This window comes from Ranitomeya variabilis, chromosome 2, assembly GCF_051348905.1.
Source record: "Ranitomeya variabilis isolate aRanVar5 chromosome 2, aRanVar5.hap1, whole genome shotgun sequence".
Classification (NCBI taxonomy): domain Eukaryota; kingdom Metazoa; phylum Chordata; class Amphibia; order Anura; family Dendrobatidae; genus Ranitomeya; species Ranitomeya variabilis.
In genome coordinates this window covers 245249388-245264505 of record NC_135233.1, presented here as the reverse complement: position 1 = coordinate 245264505, position 15118 = coordinate 245249388, and the positions used below count along the sequence as shown (strand labels likewise).

Sequence of the window (15118 nt, the reverse complement as noted above, 5' to 3'; positions counted from 1 at the left end):
CATGCCTACGTTGGTCGCTAGATGTCTCGCGCCAGCCGGAGGACTAACTACCCCTAGAAGAGGAAAACAAAGACCTCTCTTGCCTCCAGAGAATAGACCCCAAAAGTCGGATACAAGCCCCCCACAAATAATAACGGTGAGGTAAGAGGAAATGACAAACACAGAGATGAACTAGGTTTAGCAAAGAGAGGCCCACTTACTAATAGCAGAATGTAGTAAGATAACTTATATGGTCAACAAAAACCCTAACAAAATTCCACACTGGAGATACAAGAACCCCCGAACCGTTTAACGGCCCGGGGGGAGAACTCCAGCCTCCCTAGAGCTTCCAGCAAGGATAGGATACAGATTATGTACAAGCTGGACAAAAATGCAAACAAAAACAAATAGCAAAAAGCAAGAAAGCAGACTTAGCTTAATTTAGCAGGAACCAGGATCAGTAGACAAGAGCACAACAGATTAGCTCTGATTACAACGTTGCCAGGCATTGAACTGAAGGTCCAGGGAGCTTATATAGCAACACCCCTGACCTAACGACCCAGGTGAGCATACAAGGGATGAATGACATACCCAGAGTCAAATCACTAGTAACCACTAGAGGGAGCCAAAAGGTAAATTCACAACAGTGTTTATACCGTTCCGCGTTTGGTAAAAATTGATAAAGCAGTTTTATTCTTCGAGTCAGTACGATTACAGCGATATCTCATTTATATCTTTTTTTATGTTTTGCCGCTTTTATACGATAAAGACTATTTTTTCAGCAGTACCATGTTTATATCCGTCTTTTTGATCGCGTGTTATTTCATTTTTTGTTCGGCGGTATGATAAAAAAGGGTTGTTTTTTGCCTCGTTTTTTTTTTTTACGGTGTTCACTGAAGGGGTTAACTAGTGGGACAGTTTTATAGGATGGGTCGTTACGGACGCGTCGATACTAAATATGTGTACTTTTATTGTTTTTTTTAATTTAGAGAAAGTATTTATTGGAACAATATATATATATATATTTTATTATTTATTTGTTTTTTTTGTTTTGTTTTTTTTTACACATGATAATATCTTTTTTTTTACTTTTTTACTTTGTCCCAGGGTGGGACATCATGTTATAGTGTCAGATCGCTGATCTGACACTTTGCACAGCACTGTGTCAGATCAGCGATCTGACAGGCAGTGCTGCAGGCTTGCTGGCGCCTGCTCTTAAGCAGGCACTGACAAACCACCTCTCTACAGGACTCGGAAGGAGCCCCGCGGACATTTTGGATCCTGGGCTGCAGGGAGGAGACGCTCGGAACAACGCGATCACATCGCGTTGTTCCGAGGGTCTTAGGGAAGTACGCAGGGAGCCCCCACACCTGCACGATGCTTCCCTATGCCTCCAGAACGCTGCGATCATGTTTGATCGCAGTGTTCCGGGGGTTAATGTGCCGAGAGTGGTCCGTGACCGCTCCTGGCACATAGTGCCGGATGTCAGCTGTAATAATGAGCTGACACCTGGCGGCGAGCGGCCGCGCTTCCCCCCTGAGCGCGGCCGATCGCCTATGACGTATCCCGTCCCTGGGAATTAAGTCCCAGATCACCTCAACGGGATAGTACGTCAGATGGCAGAAAGGCGTTAATGAGAAAAAAAATGAACTTTATTGAATTTTCAAAATGGCTGCAATGAAACAGAGGGAAAAATTTTAAGGGGTCTGAATACTTTCCGTACTCACTATACATTAAAAGACCCCGCTGTATGCACTGTATACATAACTAGACCTTGCTGTATACATTATATACATTACTAGACCCCGCTGTGTATATATATTACTAGACCCCGCTGTATACATTATATACATTACTAGACCCCGCTGTGTATATATATTACTAGACCTCACTGTATACATTATATACATTACTAGACCCCGCTGTGTATATATATTACTAGACCTAACTGTATACATTATATACATTACTAGACCCCGCTGTGTACATATATTACTAGACCTCACTGTATACATTATATACATTACTAGACCCCGCTGTGTATATACATTACTAGACCCCGCTGTATACACTATATATACACATGGTCAAAATTGTTGGTACCCCTTGTTTAATGACAGGAAAAACCCACAATGGTCACATAAATAACTTGAATCTGGCAAAAGTAATACGAAATAAAAGATCTATGAAAATGAATAAATGAAAGTCAGACATTGCTTTTCAGCCATGCTTCCACAGAATTAAATAAAACTCATGAAATAGGCCTGAACACAAATGATGGTACCCCTGAAAATAATGTAACAAAAGGGACATGTTAAATCACGGTGTGTCCACTAATTAGCATCACAGGTGTCTACACTCTTGGAATCAGTGAGTGGCCTGTATATAGGGCTACAGATACTCACTGTGCTGTTTGGTGACATGGTGTGTATCACACTCAACATGGACCAGAGGAAGCAAAGGAAAGAGTAGTCTCAGGAGATTAGAAAGAAAATTGTAGACAAACATGTTAAAGGTAAATGTTATAAGACCATCTCCAAGCAGCTTGATGTTCTTGTGACTACAATTGCACATATTATTCAGAAATTTAAGCTCCATGGGACTGTAGCCAACCCCTGTAAAGATTATAAGGGATAACTCAGGAGACTCTTTGCATGGAACAAGACAACTACAGGACACAGTTTTATAAGTGGTAAAGTCTATATTATCACACGGTGATTCAAACAGGTGCAGAGAGAAACTCAAGTCCACAACACTTGGTGTAAATATTAAACGCAGCTTAAAGGGCCACTGTCACCCCCTCCAGCCGTTATAAACTAAAAGAGCCACCTTGTGCAGCAGTAATGCTGCAGTCTAACAAGGTGGCTCTTTTAGTTTTTGATTCAGTTATTCCCTCAATAAAGCGTTTTAAAATTTGTACAAAATAACCTGTCCTTAGACCTGGAGGCGGTCCGAAGCTTCCTCGGTGAATCTCCCAACGGCCGTCACTCTTCTCTTCTGGGGATGTGGTCGCCGCCCCCTGCACGCTGTTTCTTCTTAAATCCGGCGCCTGCGCTGTGCGTGCCTGCCTGTGACAGGCGCAGTCTTCATTGTCCGTCATAGGTCAGATGCAGGGTGCCTGACTGCGCCTGTGCCGGCAGTGCGGCCACCCTGTTGCTGAATCCCCGCCCCGCACTGTGTTATTCATTATGCACAGTGTGGGGCTGGGGTTCCTGGGCATGCGCACTGCGCTTTTCAGACGCTCCCCCGGTCCCCCGCCTTCCAGCGTTGCCGTAATATACAGGTTTCCTTGCCAGCATTTGGAATGAAGCAGCCGCAAATAACAACGCTGGAAGGCGGGGGAGCTGGGGGAGCGTCTGAGACGCTCCCCCAGCTCCCCCGCCTTCCAGCGTTGTTATTTGCGGCTGCTTCATTCCAAATGCTGGCAAGGAAACCTGTATATTACGGCAACGCTGGAAGGCGGGGGACCGGGGGAGCGTCTGAAAAGCGCAGTGCGCATGCCCAGGAACCCCAGCCCCACACTGTGCATAATGAATAACACAGTGCGGGGCGGGGATTCAGCAACAGGGTGGCCGCACTGCCGGCACAGGCGCAGTCAGGCACCCTGCATCTGACCTATGACGGACAATGAAGACTGCGCCTGTCACAGGCAGGCACGCACAGCGCAGGCGCCGGATTTAAGAAGAAACAGCGTGCAGGGGGCGGCGACCACATCCCCAGAAGAGAAGAGTGACGGCCGTTGGGAGATTCACCGAGGAAGCTTCGGACCGCCTCCAGGTCTAAGGACAGGTTATTTTGTACAAATTTTAAAACGCTTTATTGAGGGAATAACTGAATCAAAAACTAAAAGAGCCACCTTGTTAGACTGCAGCATTACTGCTGCACAAGGTGGCTCTTTTAGTTTATAACGGCTGGAGGGGGGTGACAGTGGCCCTTTAACAGTCTATAGGAAACTTCAGAGGAAAATGCAATCACGCAGAAAGTCTATGAAGCACAATTATTCTTGAGGATACTTGACACGAATAAGTCCTTGGTAGTCCAAACACAGATAGATATGCTTATAAGGCAGTTCAAATAATATCTTAGCACAACCAGGGAGGCCTGGGTAAAAGTCTCAGGTTTAAGTAGAGCAGCAACGGCTTACATGTCCAGCAAATGCAGATGGAAACAAACACAAGCAGCCAGATGGAGGATTACTGGAAACCGATGTATGCAGCAGAAACTCAGAGCTGAGTAGCAGGATCTCCACACAGGTTCACAGGAGTAGGTGCAGGTGCAAAGCCAGGGAGTCATCAGGAGCTGGATGCAAGGCAGAATACTCTAGCACAGACTAAAGGCTGGGGTGGAGTTATATAGCAGGAAGACACAGTGCACATGAGACCAAAGACGCCATCGTGGAATAGGGCAGTAATGCACAAAAGGTAATCAAAATGTTCAGAGTCCTGACATTACTCCCTCCTTAGAAGCGGCCTCAGGACGATCCTGGACTTGGTTTCTCAGGGAATCTTTGATGAAAACAAGAGATCTTCTGTTGGGCACTGATGTTTTCCACAGGTTCCCAAGAGTCTTCCTCAGGGGGATATCCCTGCCATCTTATAAGATATTGGAGCCGATTCCTGCGAATCCTGGAATCAATAATTTCCTCCACCACAAATTGTTCTTGCCCATCAATCACCACAGGCTGCGGAGGTAGCACAACATGTCCCTGGAAGGTATTAGGAGATACAGGCTTTAGTAAAGATACATGAAAAACTGGGTGTACCTTCATAGTCCTAGGCAGCTTCAGCCGGCAGGCCACAGAGCTCACAATACCGTTGATCTTGAAAGGGCCAATGAATTTCTGTCCAAGTTTTTGTGAAGGAACATTTAACTTCAGATTCTTAGTTGATAACCACACGGAATCTCCTACCTTGAACATGGGTGCAGGTTTACGGAATCTATCAGCCGATCTCTTATAACGTTCTTGAGCCGTGGTCAGGGATTCCTTCAGAACCTCCAGATTTTGCCTCATCTCAGTCAGCCTTTCCTCAACTGCTGGAACCGGAGAATTAATCGGAGACCTAGGTAAGATACATGGATGATAAGGCAAAGAAAGGAGTGAACTTAGTGGAGGCGCTCTGAGAATTGTTGTATGAAAATTAATTCCAACCAATCATCTTGGAGATGGCTAACATAGCATCTTAGATATTGTTCCAACGTCTGGTTGGTATGCTCAGTCTGACCATTTGTCTGAGGATGGTAAGCGGAAGAGAGACAGACATTAATATTGAGTGCAGAGCAAAACCCCTTCCAGAATCTTGAAGTGAACTGTACGCCACGGTCAGAGATGATCTCATCCGGGACCCCATGCAGCCGGAAGACATTCTGAATAACCAAGTTCACTGTATCCTTAGCTGAGGGGAGGCCGGTGCATGGAACAAAATGAGCGGCTTTAGTCAGGCGATCAATTACTACCATGATCATATTCATGCCCCCCGATGTAGGCAGCTCCACAATAAAGTCCATTGATATAGATCCCCAAGGTCGGGACGGAACAGGTAACGGTTGCAGGAGACCCGTAGGTGCCACACGAGGAGTCTTGTAACGAGCACATACCTCGCAAGAGAGAACATAGTCCTTAGTATCCTTCAGGCAAGTTGGCCACCAGAAAAATCGGCTTAGGAACTCTTGTGTCTTCTGTACCCCCCTGTGACCAGCCAACTTGGAGTCATGTACCAACTTGAGGATCTGCAGACGGACGGCCTCAGGGACATAGATACGTCAATCTCTGAACCACATGCCACCCTTAAAGACAAGATTAATATCAACAGGTGGGTTGGCCAGAAATACATCACCGTCATACGCCTCCCTGCACTTCTTCCACAAGTCCTGATCGTGGATAACTCCGATGAAATTGGCATCAGATAGAATGGTCTTGGACGGGGCTCCAGGTACGGAATCCGCAGCATGGATTCGGGATAAAACATCAGCCTTCCCATTACGAGAACACAAAATTAAATTGATTTAAATATAAATCCCAACGAGCCTGACGAGCCTGACGAGGAGAAAGACATCTAGTGGATCTGAGGAACTCTAAATTGCGATGGTCAGTAAGCACTACGATCTGTTGTGCAGCTCCTTGCAGATGATGTCTCGATTCCTTGAAAGCCGCAATAATAGCCAGCAATTCCTTGTCTCCCACATCATAATTCTTCTCTGGTGAGGTTAGTCTATGGGAAAAGAAATCACAAGGATGTAGCAGACCCTTCTCTCCAGTTCTTTGGGAGAGAATAGCCCCCAAAGCATTATCAGAAGCGTCCACCTCCACAATGAAAGAAAGTGTTGGATCTGGGTGTATCAACAGCGGTGCTGATGTGAAACAAATCTGAAGCCGATCAAAAGCTTCTTGAGCCTGTGATGACCACTTAAAGGGCTTTTCCTTCTTTGTCAAGGAAGTAATGGGACAGACAATATCAGAAAAATTTTGAATAAAACGTCTGTAGAAATTTGCAAAACCAATAAAACGTTGCACCTCCTTAACGTTCTTGGGTACTGGCCAGTCAAGGATAGCCTGAATCTTACCAGATTCCATGTTCAGCCCCTGGGGAGAGATGATATAACCTAAGAACTGTATCTCAGAATGATGGAACTCGCATTTCTCCGGCTTGATATACAGATGGTTCTCTTTCAGACGTCTTAAAACAGCCTTGACATGTTCTTCATGTTCCTGTAGAGAGTCAGAAAAGATTAGAATATCGTCCAAATAGATCACCACAAACTGGTCCAACAAATCTCTGAAAATGTCATTAGCAAGGTGTTGAAACGTTTCAGGGGCATTACAAAGCCCGAAGGGCATCACGAGATATTCAAAGTGTCCATATCGGCATCGGAATGCTGTCTTCCCCTCATCCCCTGGACGAATGCGCACCAAATTATAAGCCCCACGAAGATCCAGTTTAGAGAACACCTTAGCATGGCGGACTCTTTCCAGTAATTCGGGAATCAGAGGCAAAGGGTAACGATTCCGTATGGTTACCTTATTGAGCTCTCGATAGTCCACACAGGGTCTCAGGGACCCATCCTTCTTCTTTACAAAAAATATAGTTGCCCTTGCTGATGAAGAAGAAGGACGTATGAAGCCTTTGGCCAGATTTTCATCAATATACTCCTTTAAGGCTTGAAGCTCAGGTGCCGCCAAAGAATATAAATTACCAAAAGGAATAGCTGCCCCAGGATGCAACTCAATGGGACAGTCATAATGCCTGTGTGGAGGAAGCTGATCTGCATTCTTCTTGTCACAGATGTCAAAGAACTCTTTATATGCTGAAGGTAAAGTAAATACCTGTACCAGTGGTTCCGTAGCTGTGGACTCGGGGACAGCTTCAGTTAATGCTGAGTTGCTCCTAGTTGGAAAGATAATCTCCTTTGTCTCCCAGTTGATAGTTAGATTCTGAGAACGCAGCCAAGGGATGCCTAAAATCACAGGAAAATGAGGAGAAGAAATTAACAAGAAAGAGAGTTGCTCTTGATGATTACCGTATTTTTCGGCATATAAGACGCACCGGACCATAAGACGCACCCCAAATTTGGGGTGAAAATTGCAGAAAAAAAGATTTTTTTATAAGATGGGGGTCCGTCTTATTGTCCGAATTTACAGTATCTTACCTGTGGGCTGGTGGTGGCAGAGCAGGGTCACAGGAGGCATGGTGTCGGCAGAGGTGGGGTGAGGCGGTACGGCGTGCACCTGAGCAGGGTCCCTTCCTGCTTAGGTGGGCGACGCCACGGCCTGGTGTCCATGGGAGGGTGGCAGCAGTGGTTACCGACAGAGGTGCTGGGATGAGGAGGCACAGTGAGAGGTATGGCGTGAGAGGGGTCCCTTTCCCCGGCGAGGTGATGCAGCAGCCCGGTAATGCAGCAGAGCCGGGTGAATCCTGTTGTTACCGCGGTGGCAGAGGTGTGGAGACGAGGAGGCGCAGTGAGCGGGGTCCCTTTCCCTGGTGAGGTGATGCAGCAGCCCCAGTAATACAGCAGAGCCGGGTGAATCCTGTTGTTACCGCGGTGGCAGAGGTGTGGAGATGAGGAGGCGCAGTGAGCGGGGTCCCTTTCCCCGGTGAGGTGATGCAGCAGCCCCGGTAATGCAGCAGAGCCGGGTGAATCCTGTTGTTATCGGTGCGCGCGGCCATCTTCCTGAGGCCGCGCGTTCGCAGATGGAGCTCCGCTGCCCGGGGCTTCAGGAAAATGGCCGCCGCGATCCCCATCTGCGCACACGCGGCATCCCGCGGCCATTTTCCTGAAGCCCCGGGCAGCAGAGACCTCCATCTGCGCACGCGCGGCCTCAGGAAGATGGCCGCGGGCACCGATAACAACAGGATTCACCCGGTTCTGCTGCATTACCGGGCTGCTGCATCACCTCACCGGGGAAAGGGACCCCTCTCACTGCGCCTCCTCATCTCCACACCTCTGCCGCCGCACCTCTGCCACCGCACCTCTGCCGCCACGGTACACGGTAAGCCTGCATTGCGAATATAAGACGCACCCCCCATTTTCCCCCCTTTTTTTGGGGGGAAAAAGTGCGTCTTATATGCCAAAAAATACGGTAGGCTCCAACAAAATCTCAAGGGGTGCGGTCTCCTGATCCACAGGCCCGGAGATTAAAGGTGACCCATCCACTGTTTCCATGGTAATTGGAGAGGCTCTTTGCTGAAATTAAATACCATGTTCCTTGGCAAATGCGATATCCATAAAATTGTCACCTGCACCAGAGTCAATCATAGCTGCACTGGAAATCCACTGTCCTGTACACAGGATCTTAATTGGGAGAGAACAGTGAGAGTTCTTTTCATTTAGCTCCTTGGCTTGTGAAGTCATAGAAAGTGAATGGAATACAGCGTTTAAAGGCAGGCTACATTCAGAGATGTCAGATTCATCATCATAGTTGTCATACTCCCCTACTGCTGCTAGCACCTTGTTAGGCCGCTTAGGACACTTGGGACAGTTGATTAGAAAGTGGTCAGACTGGCCGCAGTAGAAACATAGACTTTCTCGAAGGCGATGCTCCCGGCGCTCATTACTCTCGCGCCTCTGAACAGAATCAATTTGCATGGGCACCTCCTCTACCTATCGAGATGTTATACCTGCAGGCTCTTTGGAAGGAAGGGAAAAGTTAGAAATACGGTTATATGCAGCAAACTTCTCCTGCCTACGCTCAGTAAGGCGAATGTCAATGCGCACACAATGCTGTATAAATGTTTCTAGCTCTTGTGTTGATTCAGAGCGAGCTAGTTCATCCTTTACAATGCTAGACAGACCCCTTTTAAAAATAGGTAATTGTGCATAACTGTCCCAATTAGTATCTACCGCTAATCTCCTGAATTCAGTAGCATACTCAATAACAGAACGTTTAGCCTGGCGTAAAGACAATAAAGCAGATTCAGCGGTTGCACGGCGATTAGGGTCATCAAACATTAATGCCATAACGGCCAAAAAAATCGTCCAAATTATTTAACCGCGGGTCACGAGACTCAATCATCGGATTCGCCCAGGTGAGTGCTCGTGCGGTTAGCAGCATTATTACACACAATACTTTGGATCTATCATTAGGAAAACGGTCAGCATGCACATCAAAATATAGCATACATTGATTCACAAAGCCACGAAATTTGTCGCGATCACCATTAAATCTGAATGGGGGCAACTTAGGTGGGCTAGCTGGTGGCGGTTGCCCAGATGGTAAAGTTGCTTGTGCAGCCATTTGCGTGCTTATGTCCTGAAAAGTCTGTCCATACTGGGACTCTATAACAGCAAGTTTGTTTTCCTGGGCTGCCATGCGGGTGCTTAAGTCCTGCAAAGTTTGTCCAAACACTTGTTGATTGTGTTCAAAGCTTCCAAACTTCTTTTGCAGACCTTCCACATCTTTCTGCGGTGATCTAATTATGGAGAACACCTGCTCTAGTCTGCTTTCTGCAGTCATTGTTCCAGCAGTCTCCTCTTTTGAGGCTAGAGTATCCTGTAAAGATTATAAGGGATAACTCAGGAGACTCTTTGCATGGAACAAGACAACTACATGACACAGTTTTATAAGTGGTAAAGTCTATATTATCACACAGTGATTCAAACAGGTGCAGAGAGAAACTCAAGTCCACAACACTTGGTGTAAATATTAAACGCAGCTTAACAGTCTATAGGAAACTTCAGAGGAAAATGCAATCACGCAGAAAGTCTATGAAGCACAATTATTCTTGAGGATAATACTTGACACGAATAAGTCCTTGGTAGTCCAAACACAGATAGATATGCTTATAAGGCAGTTCAAATAATATCTTAGCACAACCAGGGAGGCCTGGGTAAAAGTCTCAGGTTTAAGAAGAGCAGCAACAGCTTACATGTCCAGCAAATGCAGATGGAAACAAACACAAGCAGCCAGATGGAGGATTACTGGAAACCGATGTATGCAGCAGAAACTCAGAGCTGAGTAGCAGTATCTCCACACAGGTTCACAGGAGCAGGTGCAGGTGCAAAGCCAGGGAGTTGTCAGGAGCTGGATGCAAGGCAGAATACTCTAGCACAGACTAAAGGCTGGGGTGGAGTTATATAGCAGGAAGACACAGTGCACATGAGACCAAAGACGCCATCTTGGAAAAGGGCAGTAATGCACAAAAGGTAATCAAAATGTTCAGAGTCCTGACAACCTCCCTGGACGTGGCCGCAGGAGGAAAATTGATGACAAATCAAAGAGACGGATAATACGAATGGTAACAAAGGAGCCCAGAAAAACTTCTAAACAGATTAAAGGTGAACTTCAAGCTCAATGAATATCAGCGGCAGATCACACCATCTGTCGTTGTATGAGCCAAAGTGGACTTCATGGGAGACGACCAAGGAGGACACCATTCTTGAAAAAAAAAAGATAAAAAAGCCAGACTGGAATTTGCTAAACTACATGTTGACAAGCCACAAAGCTTCTGGGAGAATGTCCTATGGACAGATGAGACAAAAATTTAACTTTTTTGCAAAGCACATAAGCAAAATGAAGCATATCAGGAAAAGAACACTGTCCCTACTGTGAAACATGGAGGAGGCTGTGTTATGTTCTGGGGTTGCTTTGCTGCATCTGGCCCAGGGTGTCTAAAATCTGTGCAGGGTACAATGAAATCTCAAGCCTATCAAGGAATTCTAGAAAGAAATGTACTGCCCAGTGTCAGAAAGCTTGGTCTCAGTCACAGGATGTGATGGTGTGATATGCTATGTGGGTATCATTTTGTGTATATTTATATTTTACTGATTATCATGATGTTCTCTTGTAGTATGAGTTATTTGCCATCTGATATCAGCCCCCACATTTCTGTACTGTTATCTCTCCACAGGGTCAGTGAATAAACCTGTTTGCTAATATACTAATGACATATTGAACTAGCTTGTTGAAACAATGACCCCCTGTAGTGCCTTAATCCACCAGGCACCTTTGTCAGGTGTGGGAGGCCTGAAAACCACCCCAACCTGTCTGACTACTTCTGGACATAAGGAGAGGACAGGAGCTGGGGGGAAGTCAGTCTTGTGTGGAATGAGGTGAACTCAGCTCGTCAGAGAGAGAAAGAGGGGAATATGGACTGTTATCCTCTGTGCTGGATTGTTGGACTTTTATTCTGTAACTGAACTGCATTTGTGTTCTGGAATATTTTATCCTTTGTGTGGTGGATCGTATATGGACCTTTCGTACTTTTGCCTAAATAAAGGTCTTGGGATTGTTCACTCTTCGCTGGCTCTGTTGATTGTGTGGTACCGGAGAAGGAACCTGTGACACAGGTCATGGGTCTTTCAACAGGATAATGACCCAAAATACACAGCTAAAAACACCCAAGAATGGCTAAGAGGAAAACATTGCACTATTCTGAAGTGGCCTTCTATGAGCCCTGACCTAAATCCTATTGAGCATCTTTGGAAAGAGATGAAACATGCTGTCTGGAAAAGGCAACCTTCAAACACGAGACAACTGGAGCAGTTTGCTCTTGAGGAGTGGGCCAAAGTACCTGGATATGGAGAGGTGCAGAAGTCTCACTGACAGTTATAGGAATCGTTAGATTGCAGTGATTGCCTCAAAAGGTTGTGCAACAAAATATTAAGCTAATATCATCATCATCATTTCTGTCCAGACCTATTTCATGAGTTTTATTTTATTTTTTTAACTCTGTGGAAGCATGGTTGAAAAGCAATGTCTGATTTTCATTTATTCATTTTCATAGATCTTTTATTTCGTATTACTTTTGTCAGATTCAAGTTATTTCTGCGACCATTGTGGGTTTTTCTGTCATTAAACGAGGGGTACCAACAATTTTGACCACGTGTGTATATAGTGTATACAGCAAGGTCTAGTAATGTATATAGTGTATACAGTGAGGTCTAGTAATATATATATAGCGGGGTCTAGTAATGTAATTCCGTGACCATTTTGGATTTTTCTGTCATTAAACGAGGGGTACCAACAATTGCAGCAAGGTCTAGCAATGTATATAGTGTATACAGCAGGGTCTAGTAATGTATATGGTGTGTCATGATTCTCAATGGCGAGAGAACATAGCCCAGCATATATGAGAACTAGCTCTTGGAAGATGGAAACTATACTGACCATGAACTAAACCTGCCGCACAACTAGAAGTGGCCGGGTAGCATGCCTACGTTTTTTAACCCTAGATGCCCAGCGCCAGCCGGAGAACTACCTAATCCTAGCAGAGGAAAAGACAGTCCTGGCTCACCTCTAGAGAAATTTTCCCAAAAGGCAGACAGAGGCCCCCACATATATTGGCGGTGATTTTAGATGAAATGACAAACGTAGTATGAAAATAGGTTTAGCAAAATCGAGGTCCGCTTTCTAGATAGCAGGAAGACAGAAAGGACACTTTCATGGTCAGCAGAAAACCCTATCAAAACACCATCCAGAAATTCCTTTAAGACTCTAGCATTAACTCATAACACCAGAGTGGCAATTTCCGATCACAAGAGCTTTCCAGACACAGTAACGAAACAGCAGCTGTGAACAGGAACAAAATGCAAAAACACACAAGGACAAAAGTCCAACTTAGCTGGGAGTTGTCTAGTAGCAGGAACAAGCACAGAAGGCTTCTGATTACATTGTTGACCGGCAAGAAACTGACAGAGGAGCAAGGTTATATAGCGACTCCCACATCCTGATAGGAGCAGGTGAACAGAGGGGATGATGCACACAAGTTCAATTCCACAAGTGGCCACCGGGGGAGCCCAGAATCCAATTTCACAACAGTACCCCCCCCTCAAGGAGGGGGCACCGAACCCTCACCAGAACCACCAGGGCGATCAGGATGAGCCCTATGAAAGGCACGGACAAGATCGGAGGCATGAACATCAGAGGCAGTGACCCAAGAATTATCCTCCTGACCGTATCCCTTCCATTTGACCAGATACTGGAGTCTCCGTCTGGAAACACGAGAGTCTAAGATCTTTTCCACAACGTACTCCAACTCACCCTCAACCAACACCGGAGCAGGAGGCTCAACGGAAGGCACAACCGGTACCTCATACCTGCGCAACAATGACCGATGAAAAACATTATGAATCGAAAAGGATGCAGGGAGGTCCAAACGGAAGGACACAGGGTTAAGAATCTCCAATATCTTGTACGGGCCGATGAACCGAGGCTTAAACTTAGGAGAAGAAACCCTCATAGGGACAAAACGAGAAGACAACCACACCAAGTCCCCAACACAAAGCCGAGGACCAACACGACGACGGCGGTTGGCAAAAAGCTGAGTCTTCTCCTGGGACAACTTCAAATTGTCCACCACCTGCCCCCAAATCCGATGCAACCTCTCCACCACAGCATCCACTCCAGGACAATCCGAAGATTCCACTTGACCGGAGGAAAATCGAGGATGAAACCCCAAATTACAGAAAAACGGGGACACCAAGGTGGCAGAGCTGGCCCGATTATTGAGGGCGAACTCCGCCAAAGGCAAAAAAGCAACCCAATCATTCTGATCCGCAGACACAAAACACCTCAAATATGTCTCCAAGGTCTGATTAGTCCGCTCGGTCTGGCCATTAGTCTGAGGATGGAAAGCAGACGAAAAAGACAAATCTATGCCCATCCTAGCACAGAATGCCCGCCAAAATCTAGACACGAATTGGGTCCCTCTGTCAGAAACGATATTCTCAGGAATACCATGCAAACGAACAACATTTTGAAAAAACAGAGGAACCAACTCGGAAGAAGAAGGCAACTTAGGCAAGGGAACCAGATGGACCATCTTAGAGAAACGGTCACACACCACCCAGATGACAGACATCTTCTGAGAAACAGGCAGATCCGAAATAAAATCCATCGAGATGTGCGTCCAAGGCCTCTTCGGGATAGGCAAGGGCAACAACAATCCACTAGCCCGAGAACAACAAGGCTTGGCCCGAGCACAAACGTCACAAGACTGCACAAAGCCTCGCACATCTCGTGACAGGGAAGGCCACCAGAAGGACCTTGCCACCAAATCCCTGGTACCAAAGATTCCAGGATGACCTGCCAACGCAGAAGAATGAACCTCAGAGATGACTCTACTGGTCCAATCATCAGGAACAAACAGTCTACCAGGTGGGCAACGATCAGGTCTATCCGCCTGAAACTCCTGCAAGGCCCGCCGCAGGTCTGGAGAAACGGCAGACAATATCACTCCATCTTTAAGGATACCTGTGGGCTCAGAATTACCAGGGGAGTCAGGCTCAAAACTCCTAGAAAGGGCATCCGCCTTAACATTCTTAGAACCCGGTAGGTACGACACCACAAAATTAAACCGAGAGAAAAACAACGACCAGCGCGCCTGTCTAGGATTCAGGCGCCTGGCAGACTCAAGGTAAATTAAATTTTTGTGGTCAGTCAATACCACCACCTGATGTCTGGCCCCCTCAAGCCAGTGACGCCACTCCTCAAAAGCCCACTTCATGGCCAAAAGCTCCCGATTCCCAATATCATAATTCCGCTCGGCGGGCGAAAATTTACGGGAAAAAAAAGCACAAGGTCTCATCACGGAGCAGTCGGAACTTCTCTGCGACAACACCGCCCCAGCTCCGATTTCAGAAGCGTCGACCTCAACCTGAAAAGGAAGAGCAACATCAGGCTGACGCAACACTGGGGCGGAAGAAA

At 46.3% G+C, this 15118-nt stretch overlaps 2 protein-coding genes across 24 annotated transcripts in view; both read right to left on the bottom strand.

The window, feature by feature from the left end:
* The window catches only part of DNM1 (dynamin 1), a 214887-nt gene that overhangs the window by 167603 nt on the left and 32166 nt on the right, over window positions 1-15118 (bottom strand). The window lies entirely within an intron of this gene.
* Window positions 3921-5733, bottom strand: LOC143809301 (uncharacterized). Of its 2 annotated transcripts, XM_077292398.1 has the most exons (3): window positions 5575-5733; window positions 4889-5039; window positions 3921-4684 (listed from the first exon to the last, which is right to left on the bottom strand). In XM_077292398.1, the coding sequence occupies exons 1-3, from the start codon at window positions 5589-5591 to the stop codon at window positions 4451-4453; spliced, it is 402 nt and encodes a 133-aa protein (XP_077148513.1). In that variant the 5' UTR covers window positions 5592-5733; the 3' UTR covers window positions 3921-4450. The 2 variants fall into 2 exon arrangements, with proteins under 2 accessions (XP_077148513.1, XP_077148512.1); XM_077292397.1 differs by having other exon boundaries at window positions 3921-5039.